The 24283-nt window shown below is 35.6% G+C and overlaps 2 protein-coding genes across 12 annotated transcripts in view; both read left to right on the forward strand.

The window, feature by feature from the left end:
- The window catches only part of EXOC3 (exocyst complex component 3), a 32109-nt gene extending 19035 nt beyond the window's left edge, over positions 1 to 13074 (forward strand). The window contains exons 9-14 of one of the 3 annotated variants that reach the window (XM_087916464.1): positions 1288 to 1438; positions 2672 to 2794; positions 4388 to 4549; positions 6325 to 6452; positions 9863 to 9967; positions 12516 to 13074. In XM_087916464.1, the coding sequence (XP_087772590.1) occupies positions 1288 to 1438; positions 2672 to 2794; positions 4388 to 4549; positions 6325 to 6452; positions 9863 to 9962 (664 nt within the window). In that variant the 3' untranslated portion in view covers positions 9963 to 9967; positions 12516 to 13074. The other 2 variants (XM_026702355.2, XM_087916463.1) reach the window with 2 other exon arrangements.
- A 3331-nt stretch (positions 13075 to 16405) lies between these two features.
- Positions 16406 to 24283, forward strand: part of PDCD6 (programmed cell death 6) — a 72710-nt gene continuing 64832 nt past the window's right edge. For all 9 annotated transcript variants that reach the window (XR_015740219.1, XR_015740218.1, XR_015740220.1 and 6 more), the window contains exons 1-2: positions 16406 to 16486; positions 16657 to 16718. Coding sequence is in view for 4 of the 9 variants with exons in the window: in XM_087916996.1 (XP_087773122.1) it covers positions 16434 to 16486; positions 16657 to 16718 (115 nt within the window). In the remaining 5 variants the exon portion in view is untranslated. The remainder of the gene's footprint in view (positions 16487 to 16656; positions 16719 to 24283) is intronic.

A 24283-nucleotide genomic window follows, 5' to 3' on the forward strand; every position in this document is an offset into this window, starting at 1 on the left:
TTGTGAAGTCCTCCATCTGGAATAGCCTTTTTTTTTTAAGACACTGGCCTGCCTGTTGGATTTCAGTACAGCCCCGGGAAGAATATACAAAGAGTATACTCAAGAGAAGTCTTTCTGGAATCAAATCTGACTTTTATGTACACATCCATGTTATTTTCTTGGCAACAATATGGAAATAGTTTGCCACTGTCTTCTGGAAGAAAATCAATGAGTACCAATAGTTCTTGACTTACGACCACAGGATTCAGAACTCACATCATAAAGCAGTGTGGTGGTAAAACAAGTCAACATGTGACTTGATCTAATTTTACAACTTTTTACTATGGTTGTTAAGCAGATCACATGGTCATTAAGTGAATCACATGTGATTAAGTGAATCCAGCTTCCCCAATTAATATTTATTGTTAGAAATCAATTTCACAATTGTGATCACAGGACTATAGGACACTGCAATCAGTTATAAATTTGAGCCTGTTGCCAAGTACCTAAATTGTAATCATGTGACTGTGGGGGTGGTGTGAATGTCATAAGTGAGACAGATTGAAAGTCACTTTTCCAAAGGCCATCATGACTTTAAACCGTCATGGTGATTATATGACTGTATCCTCTACAGTCCTATGATTTCTTAGTGGTCTTTTTTTTTCAAATATAAACCAAGTCTGACCTATCTTACCCTTTTTGAAATCAAAATTCATGAGGGGCTCCTGCCTGCTGTAATTGAGTGAGAGGAACTCCTAGCTTTTGTTTTATTTTTTAAATTTCATTTATTACATTTATATGCTACCCATCTTGGTGTGAAGTAAGACTGGGCCACCTTTAACAATATAAAAATATAACATAAAACAATAGAAATATTAAAAACATTAAAACATTCAACAATAATAGTTAAAAAAACATTAAAATCAACCAAAAATAGAATAAAACAAATATTGTCTTATGTCTTTAGACTGGGAGTGATGAGCAGATTTGCTCTGCATTTTCTATTTCAATAAAATCATTACTAATTTTCTTGGTGAAGATTTATTGAAAAACATCAAGAACAATTGAAGATACCTTGTTACACCTTGTTTGAAGATCATAAGATCCTCATATATGTTGCTGAATTAAACAATCATGTTTTACATATTATAACATCAGCTTTATCCTATTGTTAATAGTTTAGTGAAGCTTTGTTATGAGGATGACAATAATGGTTTAATAAGTCTATCATTAGACAGTATCACAGAGTACTTTAACTTTTATACACATTTAACAAGATTCTGAAATATTTTTTCTTGCTTATCCAAGGGAGTCAATTATCAGTTTGAAGAAGAAATATTTGCCCCCTATGATGGAAGAGATGCTGATAAGCAGTCATGCGTGCATCGATGCTGTTTTAGATGATATTGCAAAAGAAGGGTGCTCAAGCCTGCTAGATGAAGTTTTCATTGATTTAGAGGTTATTTTTTCCTTCTCCACTTCTCCCACTTTCCTTTTTAATTCTTTTATTAACGATGTTTTTACAAGTTAAAAGATAATTATGAAAAATACTGAAAAAGGAAGATAAAGATAGAATTAAAAACAACAGAAAAAAAGAAAGAAAAAGAATATTTAAAGAAGCAATTTCCAATTTTCACAGCACTTATAGACATCTCAAAACTATTTCCCCCTTCTAGATCATATAATACGCTGTTCATCCCCCCTCCTGCTTTTCAGATTAAAGCTTTAGGTTGGGAACCTGTCTGTAATGGGATAGAGACAAATGTCTTGATTTAACAGAGATCCATCTGGATATATGTAAGATTGGATATATTTATTTATCCCAGTGGTGGTATTCTACCGGTTTGGCCCAGTTCAGGCAAACTGGTAGTAAAAAATGTTACTGTTCGGCCGAATTGGTAGTAAAAAAACAGCTACCGGTTCGGCGGAACTGGGTTTTTTTCCCTCTTGACGATCAGCTATTCCAACAATCAGCTATGCCAGGATCCCCCTCACTGTTACTGCTTTGCCCAGGAGGCTTTCCTGAGGCCCAGGAACACGCTCCCCCCCCCGCAAAAAAGGACTTCGGGTGTGTGTTTGCTGTGCCCCCACCGCTCCATTTTTTGGCCTCCTGGGCCTCAGGGAAGCCTCCTGGGAGGCCATTTTTGCTCCCATGTTTCTGGTACCTATGAGTGACTCAGATTAGATCCTGAAAAAAGGTGCTTGGATTCTGAAGATATTTAAAATTATTTGCCATTTTTACTCTTCAGTTAGGTGAAGAAGAATGTAGTGACTTTGTAAGTCTAGGTGATGGTTACCTGGACTTATTTAGTTCATTTTTGTGCAAGATACAGTACTGACACTTGATGGATGACCTGTGCCAAAAACTAAATATGGGGAGTGTAATTATACTAGAGAATAAAACTTTCTGGAATGATTTGTACAGTTACAAAATGAGATGGAGACTCTGTGTTCTTTATATCAAATATTAAATCATCAGCTCATATTGCTCATGATCTGTGAACATTTACTGATCTTCTCCATAATTTTGGTACATTTCTTTACAAGTATACAAAGTGTAATTATAAAGACTGTTGTATTTAATGAATTTAATTTTTTTTAAGTATACAGCTTTGTTGATATGGTATAAAATGACATGCTGAATAATACTGTTAAAAACTGATTGACATTTATGTTTTCTTATTTTTTTAAGCCCCATCTTAGTGAATTGATGACAAAAAAATGGCTTGGTGCATCCAATGCTGTGGATACAATCTGTGTAACTGTTGAAGATTATTTTAATGATTTTGCAAGAATAAAGAAGCCCTGTAAAAAGGTATTTATTAAGTCTAATGTAGAATATTTAAATATTGCAGCATAATGTGTAAACATTATTATTGCTTTGATTTTAAGTTCAAGTAAAATAATAAAACTGTGTAGTTTCTATCTTATAATAAAGATTCCCTAAAATTAACAAAATAATTACAGAAATAAACTTTCATTACATGACTTTCCTAAAATACACTGTAAACCCTCTCCCCACCCCTACATCCTTCTTACTTAATAATTAGCTTTCGTTTAAAACAATCACTGGAGCACATTTATTGCCAATACCTAGTCATTTCATTTTACATTTGGAAAGTGGAAAAGACAAAAATAGTTGTTATAACAATTAGGATAAAAATTTAATTTCTTATGTCCAATTGAAAATCTATGCCAATCAGGGATCATTATTTTACAAACATGGCCTCACATCACTGCTTGTGATCTTGATGCTAACCTTCATTATATTAACTTGATATTAATCTTCTGTTGATACAGCCTAGGACTGCATCAACTTTTTTGGTAGCCACTGTACACTGCTGACTCATACTTAAGTGGTAGTCTACTAGGATACCCAGATCCTTCTCATAGTTACTACTGCTGAGCCAGGTACTACCTGTATCTATACATTTGGTTTTTCCTGCTTAAGTGCAGGACTTTACTTTTCTTACATTAAACTGCTTCTTCTTGTGCTATGGCCAGTGGTCAAATCTGTCAAGATCCTTCTAAATTTATCTTCCATAATATTAGCAATTCCCCCAGCTTGATGTCTTCTGAAAATTTAACAAGTGCTCCTTCAGTCCCTTCATCTTGATCATTGATGAAGAGTTAAAGAGTACTGGACCTAAGACAGAACCTTGAGGTTACCTACTGTATGTTTCCCACCAGATTGGTGTAGTTTCATTGAGGACTATATGCTAGGTGTAGTCAGGTCAGCAACCATAATCCCATCTGGTTGCGATATTGTCTATTTCATATTTCTCTATCTTATCAAGATATAGACTGTGTTCTGCTTTGTCAAATGACTCACTGAAGTCCAACTATACTATATCCACAGCATTTTCCTGATCCACTAATTTAGTCACTTTATTAAATAAGGCAATAATATTTCTCTATAGTGAATCTGTTTTTGACAAATCCATGCTGGCTGCTAGTAATTGCCTAATTTGCTTCTAGGTGCTCACAAAGCTATTGCTTGATTATCTTTTCTAGGATTTTTTTCAGGTGTTGCTGTCGAGCTAGTTGGCCTATAATCTCCTGAATTCATGTTTTGAAACCATCTCTGCTCTTTTCTAATCTTCTGAATTTCTCTGTGGTAAATTAAATGAAAGAATGGCAGTGGTACCTAAAATGTTGGCTCATCAATATTTAGTTAGTTAAATTTCATCCCATTAAATGACTCTCAGTGATTTTATTTGGTCTATCTATCTAGGGCTCCACATGTCTGCAAGCTTCATCTCTCTAATTTATATTATTAATGTTTATTTTTCCTCCCAAATGTGCCTAATGTGGATGTTTTGGTAATTTTTGTTTGTTTCTGTTACTTTTGTTATATAATACAAACATCCTGTCTAGATAACTAGATGTCTTTTGAATTTTTTTTCAGAAAATGACTGTTGAGTGCCATCGAAGAGTTGTTATGGAATATATCAAGGCTATAATGTTAAAGCGTATTACTTTTAAAAATGCAGAAGAAAGAAAAGAAGGTGCTGAAAGGATGAATAGGGAAGCCAAACAGTTCAGGTTTCTATTTAAAAAACTTGCAGCCGTAAGTATTATCAGTAGAATGCTAAAAAATGAAATGTATATAATTGGCATTTTAAAATATTATTCTCCAGCACCAACATAATGAATGATACATAGATGTCAATATTTTATTTTTTATTGGTTGAGAAATATTGTGATTTCTATAAATTCATTATAGGTAATGCTTCATTACAACCAAAAGTTAGCCGGGAATCTTCAGTTGTTGAGTGAAGTCATTATTAAGTGGGACATTATATGACCACTTTGTTTAACAACTGTAATCCTAGTTCTCCCAGTTGCTGCGCTAAGCAATTGTACACTTGTTAAGGGGAGCACAAGGAGTGGCTCACGGGTTGGGGAGGTCTGATGTAGGTTACAGGGCCCACTGCTGGGTGAACGCCTATCACAGGCCAGAGGGCCAGAGGGTCAGGACATTCTTCCACTATTCCTAGAATGCCTCAGCGAGCTACTGATCCAAATTGCTCCACTTATTTTCATATTTTCTGCACTGCTGACAGATGCACTCATCTGATGCAAAGCGTGACCTTCCTACAAAGTCTGCCTTGCATCATTTTTGGGATTGTTTGGAAGGCTCCTTTCAAACCATTGCATGATTTGGAAAAGCAGCTTTCCAAATGATCATTAGAAGGGCTCCAGCTTGTAGAATGGGGAGAGGTGGCCTTCATATGGAGACTGTACCTTGTGTTCCTTCCAAAAAAACCAAAAGAGTGGGGGCAACTCTTGTGAAAATTTAGAAGGCTAGAAAGAGCTTTTTATATTTCTCGTAAACAATCATCTTTACTAGTTCTTTAGTCTAGTTCTTTCTAGTCTAGAAAACATAGAAAACTAACAAAGGCAATTCTTAGGAGGCTACTTACAAGCCTTCTGAACTATAACAAGAACTGCTGACTGCAGTATAAATTCATGTATTACAGATTGTAATGTATCAATTTCTGTTTATTTTCAATGTAATTCAATTTCATGTAATAAAAAAACTAATAGGGATATGCACGATTCAAATATGATTCAAAGAAAGTGCTTTAGATTTTATGTAAGTAAAGCATGTGTTATTCTTTGAATTCAAATATGCACAATTCAAATATGATTCAAAAGAAAGTGCTTTAGATTTTATGTAAGTAAAGCATGTGTTATTCTCTGAAGTTTATATGTCTTTTCAGTTTTGTACATGAATCTGAAAAAACATTGCAACTGCCTCAAAAATAAGAATTTTTTTGAAAACATTTTCAAAGCATGTTAAGCCCTAAAATTCTGTATTTCACAATGGTTCACAATGACATTTAATCAATTGTTTCTCTAGATAAACACCTTGTTCTAAAAAGATGATAAAACAATCATATTTAATCATATATTAAATTCGTTTTCTCAAATCTGAAATGTAACTTTGCCAAATAATGAATCTCAAAATATGTTACTATAGTAAGGTAATTTTAAACTTTTTAGTTTAAATGTTGTGTCATTACATACAGATATATCTTATGCCCCTTAATAAAAGTGCATAATATGAATTGAAACAAATGAAAAGGAATTATTATTTCACTGGATTCGTTCCTCCCCTCCTTCCTTTCCTCCCTCCTTCCTTCCTTCCTTCTGTGAAAAATAACCGTGATGAATACCTATTGTTCATTTGATATAAACATAATATTTTCTTAGAAATATTTATTGTCATTCATTGTCATTAAGATAGCCATATAATAATCAAGTACATTTAGTGTGCTAGAATAAAATCATTGCAGCCTTGATGAAACAACTGGAAACAATAATTTGTTTGATTAATAGGGATCAGGAGAAGACACAGAGTGGCTTTGTGATGTCATTGAAGCTATTGCAGAAGTTTTCAAGCTAACTGATCCTTCGCTGCTTTATTTAGAAATCTCAACTTTAGTTAGTAAACATCCTGATATCAGGTAATATTATACATTTCTAGAATTGAAATTTCTGCATTATTTCACAGTTGTAAGAACTTTTTACAAAACTTGAGCAAAATCTTTAGCTTTGATTTTTTTCTACCCACATAAAAGTTTTTAACTAAAAGAGATTCCAAACTAAAAGAGGTTTTATACAGTTCATTATTTTAATTTCTGGATAACATAATACTTAACCATATTTGTTTTAAAAATATGTTTAGTTTACTCTAAAAAACTGATTTTATTTTTTTTATAAAGTAAGCATAGAATATCCATAGAGTCTTTTTAGTATTTAAATTTAGAAAGATGTGTGGTGGGTAGCTGAATAGTTTATTATTTCCCTATAAACAATGATTCTTCTCTGTGGAATGTGCTTCATTACCATTTAAATGTCTATGGAGATTCTCAGTCATCCAGGTCATGGGTGTCCCAAAGGTGCTTTTCAAAAGTCACTGGACTTCTTGGTTTTTCTTTGAACATGTTTTGCTTCTCATCCAAGAAGCTTCTTCAGCTCTGATTGAATGGAGGGGAATAGAAGGATTTATACGCCTTGCAGACAGCTGGTCATTCATAAACGCATGGTACAACAAGAGAACAAACCCATCAGGACAAGATTCAGCAGTCCATCTGCATTTAAAACACAAAGGCCACTCTTCTGAAGAAAGCAAAGTCCAGCAAAGTCCAAAGAGAGCAGTGATGCTGTCTTTGGATAAAGAGCACCACTGGTTTGAAAGAGGGTCAAAGAGGCCACTTACCGTATTTCCCCATGTATAAGCACCCCCTTTGTATAAGCCACCCCCCCAATTTTTGGACTGTGAAGTTTTGAAAAAAATATTTTATTAGAGAAACAAGTTATGAAGAAAGAAAATTTACAAAGAAACAAAATTCGACGTCTAGATCTACAACTTCGGTCATGACGCCGAAAGCAGTGCGGGCGACGCTAGCAATCTACGCATCGGAACGAGAGTAGGAACGAAGCATTCAGGCCGATGCCTAGCGTATGCATTTCTATCGCGTACTTGCACTCGTAATCATATCATCACGTACAATTTTTACAAAAAAAAGTATAGCATACTGCTGGAAAACCAGTTTATTCCTACTTTATTATTTTATGCATTTTTCACATATAAAAAGTGTACCTGCTTTTGTATATGCCACCCCCCTACTTTTTGGGCTTGAAAATTTTGGAAAAAAGGGGTGGCTTATACATGGGGAAATACGGTATGTCTAAATGAACAAACTTCTCTCAACAGGGGGAGGGATATGACACCATCTATTTCCAGTCTACCACACCATCTCTTCAACAATTCCAAGAAGGCTCCACACCCATTTGCACTACTCAGGTTACCCTGAGAACACAAACCTCCAAGTAGACTCAACGACTAACTAAAAAGAATGTAAATGACCAGCTGTCTGCAAGGAATATAAATCCAATCAGAGCTGAAGCTTTTTGAATGAAAATATATTCAAAGAAAAACAAAGTTCAGTTGCCTCTTGAAAAAGCACCTTGGGACGTTGCCATTTAATCTTCCATTGTTAAAAATGGGCACATAAAAGCAAAACTAATTGGGTCAGAAAAGATTGGGGTAGAGGAGGTTGATTGGAGGGCAAAACCAGCACAGACATAATTGTGCAACTCCTTAACAGGAGTCATGGTGATTAAAGTACGAACCATTTGCCAAATGCCCAGCTCACAATCTGATGACAGCAAGAATGCTTTGATATCCAAAACTCTGAAGACCAGTTGTAGCCATCAACTTTAAGTTGTCATTGAATTAATGGTCATAGGTTGAGTAACTGTAAAGACTTAATAATTTTCTTTTTTAAGTCAAGTTTTTAAAATTTATATATAAGTATTTTGAATGTAGTGTTTTGTCCAGGCATACCATTTTACAAAAAAAAGAAAGAAAAAAAATAGTAACATATATACTGATAGGAATAGTAATTGTACAATAAAATGACTCTAATCATATTTATAATTATATTAGCTTATTTGTAATCCTATTATTTGTAATCCTAGTTATAATCCTATTATAATTTATAGTTATAAACAACATTCATGATTTACTTGAACATAACAATGTTCTTCATCTAATTTCTACCTCTTACCTCTAACCATTGATAAAACCTATTCCACGTTAAGTAATACTCTACATCTCCTTTATCTTTTACTTTCAATGTCAATCTATCCATCTCTGCACAATCCAAAATTTTCCAAATTATATTTTCATCTGATGGGGTATTCTTGTTTTTCCAATATTGCACAAATACAATTCTTGCTGCAGTCAATACATGTAATATTAAATATATAGTATTTCAGGTATTATACCTGACAAAAATATTTTTGGTTTCAAATCAATATGCTGCTTAATTATATTTTCCAACCATGTGAGTATTTTCGTCCAATATTTTTTTTGCTTTCATAAATGTCCACATATCATAATAGGTATCTAGGATCTGATTACACTTCCAATATTTGGCAGACACGTTAAACATTTTTGCTGGTCTTGCCAGTGGCAAATGCCACCTATAAAACATTTTATAAAGATTTTCCTTATATGCAGTAGCCATTGTCAGTTTATAATTCCTATCCCAAGTTTTTTGCCATTTCTCTAATTCTATAGTACAGGTGAAACTCGAAAAATTAGAATATCATGCCAAAGTTCATTTATTTCAGTAATGCAAGTTAAAAGGTGAAACTAATATATGAGATAGGCTCACTACATGCAAAGCAAGATAGTTCAAGCTGTGATGTTTCCTAATTGAGATGATTATGGCTTACAGTTCATGAAAAGCCCAAATCCACAATCTCAGAAAATTAGAATATTACATGCAATCAATAAAACAAGGATTGTACCTTGACCAATATCGGACCTCTGAAAAGTATAAGCATGCATATGTACTCAGTACTTGGTTTGGGCCCCTTTTGCAGCAATTACTGCCTCAATGCGGTGTGGCATGGAAGCTATCAGCCTGTGGCACTGCTGAGGTGTTATGGAAGACCAGGGTGCTTCAATAGCGGCCTTCAGCTCTTCTGCATTGTTCGGTCTCATGTCTCTCATGGCAATGCCCCATAGATTCTCTATGGGGTTCAGGTCAAGCAAGTTTCTGGCCAATCAAGCCCAGTAATCCCACAGTCATTGAACCAGGTTTTGGTGCTTTTGGCAGTGTGGGCAGGTGCCAAGTCCTGCTGGAAAATGAAGTCAGCATCCCCATAAAGCTTGTCTGTGGAAGGAAGCATGAAGTGCTCCAAAATCTCCTGGTTGACGGCTACGTTGACCCTGGACTTAATGAAGCACAGTGGACCAACACCAGCAGATGACATGTCTCCCCAAATCAACACAGACTGTGGAAACTTCACACTGGACTTCAAGCATCTTGCAGTGTGTGCCTCTCCATTCTTCCTCCAGACTCTGGGTCCTTGGTTTCCAAATGAGATGCAAAAGTTGCTCTCATCAGAAAAGGGGACTTTGGACCACTGAGCTGCAGACCAGGTCTGTTTTTCTTTAGCCCAGGTAAGACGCTTCTGATGTTGTTTGTTGTTCAGGAGTGGCTTGACATGAGGAATATGACATTTGAAGCCTATGTCCAGGATCCGTCTGTGTGTGGTGGCTCTTGATGCAACTGACTCCAGCCTCAGTCCACTCCTTGTGAAAGTCCCCAACACTTCTGAATGGCCTTTTCCTGACAATCTTCTTTAGGTTGCAGTCATCCCTACTGCTTGTGCACCTTTTTCTTCCACACTTTTCTCTTCCATATAACTTTCTATTAATGTGCTTTGATACAGCACTTTGGGAATATCCAATTTCATTTGCAATTACCTTTTGAGGCTTTCCCTCCTAATGAAGGGTATCAATGGTGGTTTTCTGCACAGCTGTCAGGTCAGCGGTCTTTCCCATGATTGTGATTCCTACTGAACCAGACTGAGAGACCATTTAAAGGAACCCTTTGCAGATATTATGGCTTAATTAGCTGATTAGAGTGGGATACTTTGAGCCTAGAATATTGAACCTTTTCACAATATTGTAATTTTCTGAGATTGTGGATTTGGGGTTTTCATGAGCTGTAAGCCATAATCATCTCAATTATCACAGCTTGAACTATCTTGCTTTGCATGTAATGAGTCTATCTGATATATTAGTTTCACCTTTTAAGTTGCATTACTGAAGTAAATGAACTTTTGCACGATATTCTAATTTTTCGAGTTTCACCTGTATAGCCAAAGTGTTTTGTCCATGCTATCATTGGTTCTTTTATTTGTTCATCTTCCATTTTAAAGCTTAATATATGCATGTGTGTGTGTGTGTGTGTGTGTTTATATATATAGTCATCTGTCCCTAACAAAATCCTATCAAGTGTTGTTGGTTCTTTATAAAAACCCCATGTTTTCATATTTTTCTTGTATCTCGATTGTATTTGTGTCCACCAAGCTAAGTCCACACCTTGATTTTGTAATTCCTGTCTAGTTTTAAGTTTTCCATTCCCATTTAGTATGTCTTTAAAAAATACATTTTTTTCCAAGTTAGAAACATTTGGATATATCAATGCTTCCATTGTAGAAAGCCAGACTGGTATTTTCCTATAGTTTTGTGATTTAATTTAACTTTCACATACTAAAAGTAAAGCATTCCTCACATAGTGTCTTTGAAAGTATCTATGTGCAGCACTCCTTCCATACCATAAAAAAGGATGCCATCTTAACTGAAGATCATGTCCCTCCAGTAATACTAATCTTCTATGCCTCAAATTCATCCATTTTTTTATCCATTCAAGTACAGATGCTTGATAATATAGCTCCCAATCCGGTAGCCCCCATTGCCTTTAGACTCCTGTAACATTTTCAATTTTATTCTTGCTTTTTTCCCTTGCCAGATATATTTCAAAATTGTTTTATTTAATTCTTCAAAATACTTTTCTCTAGTTTTATTGGTATTGTTTGAAATAAGAAAAGTAACTTCAGTAATATTTAATAAATATTAAGTAGCCGTGATTGAAATTCTTCCTTATTCCAATAGGCCTGAAGTACAAGATAAGTATAGAAATAAACAGATTAACTAGTGGGTAATTAATAGAAGTTTAATCATTGTATCTGCCTCAATGAAGGCTTTCTTAAATACAAATGATTTAAAAAATTGACTGTTGAATTCATTTTATGAGCTGACAAAGATTATTTAGTGCAGCATGTGTGGTATGAAAGATGCCAATTGCTACATTTGATCAAATAATGTTGCAGTACATGAAAAGTTAATAAAGAAAATATAAATTTTTCTGTTAAGCCTAAAAATGGGTGATGAACAGGTAAAAGAGATAATGATAGTATGGGCAAAAATGTTTGGATACAATATAGAACTAACAAAATGGCAAAACTGTGGGAAATAAATTGTAAGTTGATAATGGCAACTACTTATAAGGCGAATCTATATAAAATGTTTTATATGTGGCACTAACCACCAGCGAGATTAGCAAAGTTGTTTAAAAATTTGTCCGCCAGATGTTGGAAATGTAACTAGACACTGGGCATGTATTATCATGGTGAACATGTGCAAAAGCAAAGAAATATTGGAAATAAATACATACATGGTTAGAAAAAAGGTTAAAACAGTACGTAGATTATAAGCCAGAAATATTTTTGTTAGGCATGGTACCAGAAAAGTATGATAAAGGGAACTTAATGTTACATGTATTTAATATTACATGTATTGACAGCAGCAATAATTGTATTTGCACAGTACTGGAAAAATGAGGAAAAACCCATACAACAGAAAATATAATTAAAAAATTTTTTAGATTGTGCAGAATTGGACAGATTGACATTAAAGATAAAAGAAAAAGAAAATGCAGAGTATTTTTGAACATGGGATTTGTTTTAAAAATGGTTGGATAATAGAGGTAGAAATTAGGAGCAGGAAAATTATATAAGCAAAATGATCCGGACAATATGCTATTCACCAAGCACTTATGTATGTAAAGTGAAAATGTATTTAAAAAACTATTAAAAAAAGATACCAATTGCTGTTTCAATAAGTAGGATTTTTACTAATGTTACTTTATTCTGATTGGCAGGGATGACCATATTGCGGCTTTATTAACAATGAGAGGAGATGCCAGCAGAGAGATGAAGCAGACCATCATTGAAACTTTGGATAAAGGGCCAAGCCAGCCAAATCCAAATTATGTGCCACTTTTTAAAGAAATTATAGTTCCAACACTAACTGTGCCAAAGCTTCTTAAGTAATAACAATAGTTATGTAACACTTTTAATGTCAAAATTTGCAATGTTTTAGCTTATAATGAATATAGAGAAAATATGAATTTCTTGCAAAGCCTTTTTCTCTCCTTTAACGCTTGTAACAAGATAAAAGAATACCTAATTCAGTCACTGAAAAAATGTATCATGTCCAAGAATGTATGATATTTTAGAATTGCATCTTTACCATTATTAATAGATCCCCCTCACTTGCATTTTTGTGTGTATTTCAGGAAAAATATAAAGAGTCAACTTATGTCTGGTTTGGATAAAAAATGGAAAGCAGCAATATTTTAAGGGTACATAAATTATCACCAAATTTGAAGAGACTTGTGTTAGGTGTTTGCTTAATAAATAAATAGCAGTGGTGTTGCATTTTTGAATTGTGTGCAGATTATTTGGCTGTCCTTTTGTGAAACATTTAAATACTTAATACAGAAATTTCTGTAAAGAAAGGAGAAATGAACAGAAGAGTGCAAAACTGTATTACAGGTAATCCTTGTAGTCACAATTTGGTCCAGAAATTCAGTGATTAGGCATAACAGTTGCTAAGTGAAAATTACATGACCATGACTATACTTATTATTTTACTTTAGTTTTCCTTTGCTTGCTGCTTCCTTCAGTTGAACAGAGGTACTTTCTATTTGAGATCTTGGTATGAGGCAAATAAGCAAGTAAAGTAAAAGAAGAGAGATAACTGCAACAGGCTGTAAGGGTTGGTCCCTAAATTGCCTTTTTTACTATTTTAACTTCAAATACTAAATGAAGCAAATCACTAAGTGAAGACTACCTATAATTATAAATACTGTACTATGGTTTAGAATTAGAGGGAACAATTTAGGATATGAATCCAAAATCTTTCTCAATTTATTTCCCCAATAAATTTCCATTCAGTTTCTGCTTCAACATATCCAGCAAAGGGAAGCATACTACCTGTCTGGATAGTAATGGACAAAGTGCTCTTATCAAAATGACACTCATGGGAATAGCCGGGCCCCAAAACCTAGATTACATATAAAGCATGGAAACTGGGATACTGTAACTTGTGTAATAAAATTGAGCAGCAATCTGGACAATTAGTATGTAATTTCTCTCTCTTCACCCTTATTTTTACCAAGAAACAAAATTAATAATTGAATTAATGTACCAAAACTAATGTAAAATCAGAGTGCCTTAAAAATAAACACATTCTCATGAGATCAATGCTTTATTCATAGTGATTAAGCATTTAAAAAAAAATGAAAGGTACAGTCTTCAGCTGTTGAAAGTTTATCACTACACAAAAACACATTGAGTCTTAACTCGCAATTTTCTGATTCAACAGAATAGGACTCAGGGTTATGTTTATATGATACATCTAATGGTTATGCAACACATTTTTTTGAAGTCTCTCAAAATTTTCTTTTCAGTGAAAGTAAATAATTTAGCATATTAAATCATAAAGTTTTATTATTTTTGGCTTAGCAAGAGCATAGTCAATTCATTTTTCAAGAAACAATAAAAAAACCAATATTTAGCCTGATGTAGGAGCTCAGTTCAAATGTAGAATGCCCACATTACTAATACAATATTACATTAATACTGTATCATTAATATTGTATATTAATATAATTATATACTATTATATAATGTATTAATATATTAATATTACTAACACATCATTAAAACATTAATTTTCTACTAGGCATATTTTGTCAGTTTCAGTGAGGAGAATCAAAAGTATTTCTAAAGAAATAAGCATTAACTGGTGTCAGAAAAGTATATGAAACTGGTTTGTTAATTGATAAATTATGATTAGAAAGTTCTGTAAACACTTTTATTGGATGAATATTTCATCATTTGTGTATGTGATAAGGAAAAAAAACATTAAAAGATGGAAAACTGATTACCCTGCCTAAATTCTTCATATGCACTCAAAGCTGTATGACAGCACACATTTTCTTAGAAGCAGCTTGAGACAGAAAAAGAATTGTTAACTGCTTCTTGAAAGAAGAACAATTTCAGGGAGAATGTGGGAAGAGACAGACGTAGAAACAAGGAAAAGAACTGAGATGTGTCTGGACTCCCACAACATACTAAATTAAAATGTAGTTGTTTGTGGTTTGTTAGTGCAAAGCAAGTCAGAGAATACATGGATGATTGGGTGTTATGCAAAACCAAGCAGGTAGTTCATTAAGTGAACTGTGGGCTAGTGTGTGAATTTAAACTTGGAGTGCATGAGTGTTTCAATCAGTTCACAAGGCAAGGGCTCCTATCAAGAAGTTAATACTGATGGCTAAATATACATAACATGCTGAGACATGGTTTGTTGAATAGTTAAGCGAATAAACTACCATCTAAATCAGTGTCCAAACCAAGGCCACATGTGGCCATGGGCAGCTAGTAATGTGGCCCCATAAAACTAATAAAAAATTTTTTTGTTATTTGTATACATTAACTATATATGCAACCTAAAACAATTCCTCTTCATTCAGTGTAGCCCAGGAAAGCCAAAAGGTTGGATACCACTTGAGCTAGATCATACAAAATAAGTCATATACCAGTTTATTTATTTATTTTTATTTATTTATTTGATTTGTCAATCGCTTACAAGATAATAGGTATAAGTATAAACATGAGTAAGAATACAGGAAATAGGTACGAATAAATGGGGACAATAGGACAGGGACGTTTGGTGTGTCATGTCTTCATATGTGCTTTGTAGGATTCCTTCATTCCTTAAATCAATGGTTAGATTTGCAGATATCATTGGCTACATTAATGCAATATATCAAATTTGCCAACTATATTTTAATCTTGAGTGTCATGCAAACACAGCCAATGAAAATGAATTTGATTCATCAAAACTATTTGTATAGCTTAACCTGGAAAGAAGGAGAAACTTTCTGACAATTAGAACAATCAGCCAATGGAACAGCTTGCCCTCAGAAGTTGTGGGAGCTTCATCACTGGAAGATTTCAAGAACAGATTGGACTGCCATTTGTCAGAAATGGTGTAGGGTCTCCCGCTTGGGTGGGGGGTTGGACTAGATGACCTACAAGGTCCCTTCCAACTCTGATTATCTGTATCTGTATCAGTGAGTCTTTGCTTGGGCCCCCAAATTTGGGCTGCAATCCAGGTAACACCACTTGGCAGCTAAGTGCAGAAAAATCCCTTTCTTGCCTTTTATTGGTGGTCCTGGTATCTATAAGCCAACTGTAATACCTCCGATGATTTTCAAACCGCGTCTCAAGCACTGTGCCTCAAGCTTGGAAAATTAAACTGGCTGGCTAGGGAAATCTGGGAGTTGGAAGTCCACACATCTTAAAGCTGTCAAGTTTGAATCACTGCCCTAAATGACGAAGAAATCGCACCATTTGACAAATATTCCATAGTGTGTACAGTTTTAATTAGGTAGTAATCGTATGTAAGATTACTTATACAAGTAAACAAACATACTTAGGCGAAGCCAATATTTTTTTCCAATCATGGTTGGATACATTTAGACAACATCTTCAAGCACAAAAAACGCAGTAGAAATCGCCTTCAAAACCTTCTTTTTAGTCCAGCCCCTTCTCAGAATTCTGCCTGCCGAATCGGATGCGTCATGGTTTGTGTCAGAGAAGCAGAGGCGGCTGGTTCCTCTTAACCGAAGCTCGGACTGAAACCCGGAACTGGTTTTGGGAAGGCCGTTTCCTTTTAACGTATAGGGGTGGGGTTGGCTTTCTTTTTTCCGCAGCAAATCTAGTGCGGCATGGCGTCGGTAGGCATGCCTGACCCGAGCTTCTTGTGGGGGGTCTTCCAAAGGTGAGTCGAGTGAAGTTTCTCTTTTTTTCTTAGGGAGAGGAGCGATAAAGGTGAATCGGGGAAGGCGCCCTCGCCTCCCTCCTTTTGCGCCGGGCATTCTTGATTTGAGTCATCTTTGCTCCTGTTCTTGGCCCGCGTCATAATAAGAATATTTTCTTGTTTGATTTCAGGGTTGATAAAGACCGTAGCGGTATCATCTCAGACACCGAACTCCAACAAGCACTTTCAAACGGTAGGATGTCCTTTTATTCCCTAGAAGTGCTGCTCTGGTGATAAGAACGCCGGTTGCGTTCACACAACTCCGTTTTTTAATGTTTCACTTAATCAGACTGCATTTGGTTAACTCAAGTTTGTTGAATTCGTGTATGTTGCTAGGTTCAAAACGTAGTTTATTAGTCGGTGCTTTAATGTTTCTGGAGAGCACATCTCTTCCTCTCCTCTATAATATTTATTGTTATATAGCAGGAATGTTTTCTAACTCCAATATGAATGATCAAAAGCTGGAAAGATAAATGTAATTAAATTCAGTGATCACAACTGGAATCTGATCAATCAATTCCTAGAAAAATACACTCGAATTCTAAAACTAAAATTCAGTGTACATTTATAAATTAATTATACCCTTTTAGTTTTCTACTTCGTTATAAATTTTGGTTAGAGTGATCTCAAGTTAAATTATTTTTCTAGGAAAATATGGAGGCAAAATTTATTAATTCTGTTGTGAATTGTCTAGAGATTTTTGAGATGAAAGAGCACAACTTGCTGCTCTCAAATAGGTAAAGAGGGAAGATCGGGTTATTTCCTAAAGAGGAGCCACCAGAAATTCCAAAGATCAAATAAAAACATCAAAAGAACATTCCATAAGAAGACAATGGCAATTTCCTTGTTCCTGCTTATGAGCATGTCCAAGTAGTCCCGGAAGTCATTCAGCTTCTGGAGAGTTTACATTTATAAATTGAAAGACATTTTGGGCTGTGGTAGCTTTCAAATGGAGATATGTGTGAAAGCTAAGACAATTCAGTATATTTAGTTGAAACAAAACAGTTAATAGTTAATCACAAAAAGGATGAAAGTCCTAGTGATTGATTGATTTTAAAGAACAGTGAAGCAATTGAGTATAAAGAAATATACAAATTTGTGAAAGCTTGTTTCAAAGCTGGTGCCACTAAATATAATAAAATTTGTAGGAGGGATATTAATTTTGTTTTAACAGGTTTATTATTAAAAAAAAACCCTGAATATTGTTTTCCAGTTATATATGGCAGTAACAAATAATGCAGAAATATTTTCTTTGTTGTATTCCATTAATACAGTGAAGACAATTTTGAAATAATGTAGTTTTTAGTTTGTGATAAATCATGTAAAGAAAAGATTTACAGAAAGTTTGTGATAATAAACTGAAACAAGTGGAAGAAACAGTTTTTCTTTGTGTTTACTCGGATCATGCTGTTTCACAATATAAGAATTTTAAGAATTAGTTTAGTATCTTGAAAGTTATAACAGTATTCATTATGGCATCAGAAAATACTGTTGAAAAAGTCATGGATTTAGGCAGTGAAATTCTTCTTCTGGATCCTGTTTTAAGTTTATTAATCCTAACTTTTTTTTGTTTAGTTCCCAGTGTTTTAAGAGAATTTTTTATTGTCCGGGTCTCTGTTTCTACCTAATCAACAAACTTGAGATATAATTGCATTACATTTGTCTACACTGAGGTGTGGAAAAGGAACTACTTATTATATCTGTAAATTACAATTCTTACAAGAAATGGAAACGATCACTCAACGTCCTTTTTATATGTTGTTTTATATGTTGTACTGCAATGTTCTGTCCAACCTATTGCCAATTTTGGATATTCATACCTTTAATAAATGCTGATGAAATGACCTGGCATGCTCATACGTTGTGTCTCATGTGATTAAAGGAAAGAGCATTATTCATCTCCATTTGGAATACTGTAGACTAATTAATATTCAGTGTATAACTTGACTACAAAAAAAGCAACAGTTCTAATTTTTTTTTTGTTGGCCAACCTTACTTTCAGTGTTGAATTCAACATGCTACACATATATGAAAAATAATTCTGGGCAATCTGGAACAAACCAGTGCAGAAAAATTAAAAGTAATTGATGACTAGAAATTATAAAGGAAGATGGAAATAATCGGGAATATTTAGTTTTGAGAAGACAGAACCATCCTTGGAAGAATGGGTAGCATTCTGCAGTAACATGGAAAGAAACTACATTATTCCATGACCGGCTCTTCGTCATTACAAAGGGCAGGCAGGGATGGGGTCCGACTGGTATAATTACCGGTTCTGTTGCTCTGCGTCGTGCACGCTTGTGCAAGTTGCACAAGTGCAATTTACGACCTGTTGAGCTGCCCGGACAGCTGAGCAGTGCAGCGTGCAGGTGCGCAGCAGTTGGAAAAGCCCTTTTTTCCTGCTTTTTCAACCACAGCTGTGCCGCACAAAGCAGCTGAGGTTGAAAAAGCAGGAAATAAAGGACAGGTAAGAGCCCGGGCGGGCGGGCAAAAACAGCAGCAGGCATAGAACCGGTTCTATGTCTGTTGCTCTTCAGATCAACCGGTTCTACAGAGGTGGACAGAACTGGTAGAATCCTATCACTGAGGGCAGGTCATGTAATAAGGGCTTAAGTAACAGGAAGGTAGAGTCCAGTTGATTATTAAAAATATTGGGGTTCATTTTGCTAATCATTGAATTGTTTACAACAGTTGGTTTATATTTGCTTTTTGTTTGATAGTGTTTGTTATTGCATGTTGGGAATATGTTTATTATTAGAATTATTTGTGTTGAGCTATGTTAGAACCATAGAAAAGGTCATTTTGACTACCTTGTCCAACCCGCTATTAAGTGCTGAATGCAAATTGGAGCATTCGATCAGAGAGCTCTGTAATCTTCTCTTGAACATATACAATAAAGGGAGTTCACCATCTTTCTGAGTAAATGCTTCCATTGTCAAACTATGTTTAGTTAAACTATGGTTACGTATGTTTATCATATGGATATAAACACTAATACTTTTTAAAATAAAATATGTGGTAAGGATTTTGATAAAACATCTGTTGGGCATGAAATAGAGAGGATATTAATAAAAAAAAACATGAACTTGAAATTGCATTTTTCCCCTTGAATAGTTTTACACTATTGTTCCTTGGGGATTGAGAACGAACCAATTCCACAGTTAAGCATTCTGTGAAAAATTTAGAAAAAGATGGATTCCATCTTTGATTAAACATTCATTGGAATGGGCTGCCGAGGCAGCCGCAGCCCAAGAGACCCACTCCGCCACCTCCTGCTGTTGTGCATGACAAATCCATGTTGTGTTCTGATTCCGACCCCATGTTGGCTTCTGATATGCTTTTTGGGCATATAGCATGGTAGACTTGCTGGCACATTGTACAACAAGGTCACATAGTGTAATAAGATTTGGACTGGGTTAGGGACTTCTATCTTCCGTGAGTTGTGTTGTGGGGAGGTGCACGAAGGGAAGTTCAGCCAATCTCATTGTACACAGGTTGTACTCTGACAATAAAGGTAATAATAATATAATGAAGAGTTAATTGTAGAACATCATTTACGTGTTCACTTGGTTGTGTTTGCATGCACTAAAATGTTCTGAAATGTGTATATACACATGGTAAAAGGTATAATGAAGGATATTAGACGTTTAAGTTTTCAAGTCCTCCTAAAACAGGGATCTTTTAATACAAATTGTGGCATGGAAATTATGTATATTCCATCCAGGTTTCTATAAAGCACACCTTGTTCTAATGGTCCTTCCAGAAAAATGAAGCCAAATTGTGGATTTTTCTGTCGCAAAGAGTAAACATTAAATTTCAGGGAAAGCCTATGAAAAACACATCTGTTTCTTTTCCTTCCTCGTTTTGTGGATTTGGATTGAAATGGTGAGCTAAGAAATAATATTGATTTACAGATGCACAATTTGAGCCTCAAGGTTGTATGCAGTCCTTCAAGTCTTCTACTACAAAGTTTTACCAAAGTATAATTTAGAATGTAACAGAAAAGAGAAATTATTCATTATATCACAAGAATAACTCTATTAATTTTATTTAGTTTGAACTTATTCTAGTATTGAATTATTTATTTAAAAATAAATGAAATGATTATTTCTTAGGATCCATCTACACATTTTTGGAGTTTGGCCATCAGTGTAACACTTAAGTCTGATCTTTGACTTGGGAAACCTGTATGCTTGCAATCTAAGTTCAGGCTGCACAACCTTTTTCAGGTTGAAACTATTTTTGCCTTTGAATGGGGATCTGAAAGCTATGCTGCAAAGAAAATTGATATAATTAATACTAATAAAAATGTAATGCAGAATTCTTTCTCCTTCCTGAGGCTTGAATTTAATTTCACTTTTTAGGTCACTTATCTCACCCCACAATGTATGAGGATTGAAACAGTAAATAATGTTCTCTTAATGTAAACTATATGATTTATTTTCCACTTCTAAAACAATGTATATAGGAAATTTCACAGCTATGACTTACTGACCAGATGTTGTACTTGGGAAAAAAATCATTTTCTCCACTACCATTACCTGAATAACTTGATTCTTGAAGACAGATCAGGTAGTATAGTCAAGCTGCTAAAAGACATACAGCAATAAGCAGATGCATGTATATTATAAGACAAAAGAAAAATAATGGGAAGATCAAAATTATAATGTAGTGTCAAAGATTGTCACTACAAAACATAAAATCTGATGTATCTGCATCCAAGAAAATAAGTACTTTTCTAGTGTTAATTTTGCTTTCCTGTGAGATCTAAAATAAGATCTCAAAGGCTACATCAATCCTTTCTGTTCCAGTTCTTAATATAATTAATTATATTTATAGAAATAGTATGGAATAAAAAGAAGTAGATAGGGAAATCAATTAACTTTGCCATGTCTTCAAAACTTCAAATATGTTATATAAAAAGGAATTGGTATTTACCTGTCTATTTTTTTATGAAAGCAAGAAATTGATACTGTTCAACTTCTTCCTTATTCCAACTATTAATTACTACTAAAACTCTTATTTTCATGACCTTTAAATGGGGAATACAGTACATCATAGGGCAATTATTTTTTAACCAAGATATCTCAAATGGCTAACTTGAAGAATGTATCTAACATTCAAGATCTGTGAGACTTGAGGAAATGAAATTTGGAAAAGTTGTGTTTGCTTCTGTGTACAAGCTACTGCTGGGCCTCCCTCCACATACCATTTCTGACCTGCACTCCCTAGTTCTTTTCCCAGCAACTTTTATTGCCTTTCTCCCTGCAAGCTTTCCACAAGCAAAATAAACGCAGAAGCCAGCATAAATTTGAGAAAGGGAAAGAGGGATGGGATAGTTTTTGAAGCTTTGTGCCAGCTTCCCACAAAGAAATTCAATCCAAGGTAACCCCTGATCAAATAGACCAGGCTTGTCCAACCTTTCACCTTCCCTGGGCCACATTAGAAGATGAAAATTTGGTTTGGGCCGCACATAAAATAAAATAACAGTAACGATACCTGATCATCCAAAAAAACCATAGAAAACATTTTTTTCATAAGATATCATAAAAAATAGTCAACCAGGGAGAAAGGAACGCAGGGGTGGGTGGGAAGAAAGCTCACCCGCCTCGCGCCTACCTCTCCTCCTGCAAATGGCCCAGCTGGATGCAGCAGGACTGGAAGGTGAGGACCGGGAGGCTCGGTGCAGCAGTGGCGCAGCAGTGGTGGCGGCGATGGGGACAGAAGCCGCTACAACAGCTCCGGCGGCAGCAGCGGCGGCAGCAACAGCAGGAGGTGGCGGAGTGGGTCTCTTGGGCTGCGGCTGCCTCGGCACGAGGAGCGCTCTGATGGCGCCCGCCTTTTCTGTTGCTGCTTGGTGTGGCGCTCACCTTGCCCCGCCTCGTGCCTGCCTCTCCTCCTTCTCCTCGCTGGCTCGTCCTCTTGCACGAAGGTTGGGGTGGGCACTGGGCCGCATTACGAGCCGACCTGGGCCGCATGCGGCCCATGGGCTGCAGGTTGGACAAGGCTGAAATAGACTCTCAAGTTGTATCTCTCTCCAAAGCACAAAGGAGAAAGAGTACTCTGCTATCAATAAAGTACTCTCAGCTTTTCAGCAGTTGGGCCAAATACATTCCAAGTACAGATAGTCCTTGATTTAGAACAGTTCTTTTAGTAACCATTCAAACTTACAACAGCACTGGGAAAAAATACTTAAGACCATTTTTCACACTTAACACAATCATTGCAGCATTCCCATTGGTCACATGATCAAAATTCAGACACTTGGTAACTGACTCATATTTATGACAGTTGCAGTGCTCTGGGATCATGAGATAACCTTTTGCAAACTTGTATAAACAAATTCTATGGGGAAGTCAGATTCACTTAACAACTGTAGAATAGAATAGAACAACAGAGTTGGAAGGGATCTTGGAGGTCTTCTAGTCCAACTACCACTAGTCCTTTTTATTAAATTAGATATGCTCAATTCAGGATATCATTATTTATACGTTTTAGCATTCAGTCCCCTAATCATTTTCGTTGCTCTTTTCTGCACTATTTCTAGAGTCTCAACATCTTTTTTACATTGTGGCGACCAAACCTGGATGAAGTATTCCAAGTGTGGCCTTACCAAGGCATTGTAAAGTGGAATCAGAGCTTTATGTAATCTTGATTTTATCCTCTGTTAATGCAGCCCAGAACTGTGTTGGCTTTTTTGGTAGCTGCGGCATACTGCTGGATCATAGTTAAACGATTCTTCACTAGGACTCCAAAATCTCACAGTTATTACTATTGAACAAGGTACCACCTTTAATGTACCTGTGCATTTGTTTTTTCTTGCCTAAATTAAGAACCTTGTTTTTTTCACTATTGAATTTCATTTTGTTAGATAGCACCCAATGTTCAAGTCTGTCCTTCTGTATCTTAAGCCTATTTTCTGGAGCAGGGATTGCCAACCTTTTGGACTCAGGGACCACCAAACTCATAATTTTAAATCCCAGGGACCACTAACTGGTTCTGTGGGCATGGCCTAATTTGTGGGCGTGGCTTGGTGGTCACGTGACTGGCTGGGCATAACTTGTATGTAAATATTATAAATATTTATATAAATATTGATTTTTTTATAAAAAAGAGCAACTTTTACCCCAAATCAGACAAAGCAGGCAGGCAGATTAAGTTGCTCACAGAATCATTCAGTGATCTATCTATCTGCCACCGGCTAGCTCAGTCTCTCAAATTTGCTTGCCTTCTGCACTGAATAATAGAACCTTCAGTCCTAAGGGAGGTTCAGCTGTGGTTAAAAGCAAAGCCGAAGATCTAAAGACTCGCTAGAAAGCAAGAAATCCAGCTAATTCTTGCTTCCTATCTAATCTAAATCTCCTGGCATAGCAGAACAGATGATGGCCAGAAAAAGGAAAAATAGCAATTTAGCAGGCAAGTTTGCCGGGTAAGGAGTGTGTGGGCGGGGAAGGTTCCCGCGGGCCATGTGGGCGGCGCAGTCTTGTGTTTCTGCGCAGCCTGGATTAATTGCTTTGGGAGTGCTCTATGGGTGAGATTTCTCTGTGGCTCACCAAAGTTTTCTCACAGCCCACTAGTGGGCCACGGCCCACAAGTTGGCGACCGCTGTTCTGGAGTGTTGGCTATTCCTGCTGGCTTGCAAATTTGCTCCATTTCCAGCTATCCCCTCATCCATGCTATTGATGAAGACATTGAAGAATACTGGACCTAAAACAGCCTTTGGGGTATACCACTGCATATTCCCCTCCATGTACATGC

This window comes from Pseudonaja textilis, chromosome Z (genome assembly GCF_049901715.1).
Source record: "Pseudonaja textilis isolate UNSWEBS1 chromosome Z, rPseTex1.2, whole genome shotgun sequence".
Taxonomy (NCBI): domain Eukaryota; kingdom Metazoa; phylum Chordata; class Lepidosauria; order Squamata; family Elapidae; genus Pseudonaja; species Pseudonaja textilis.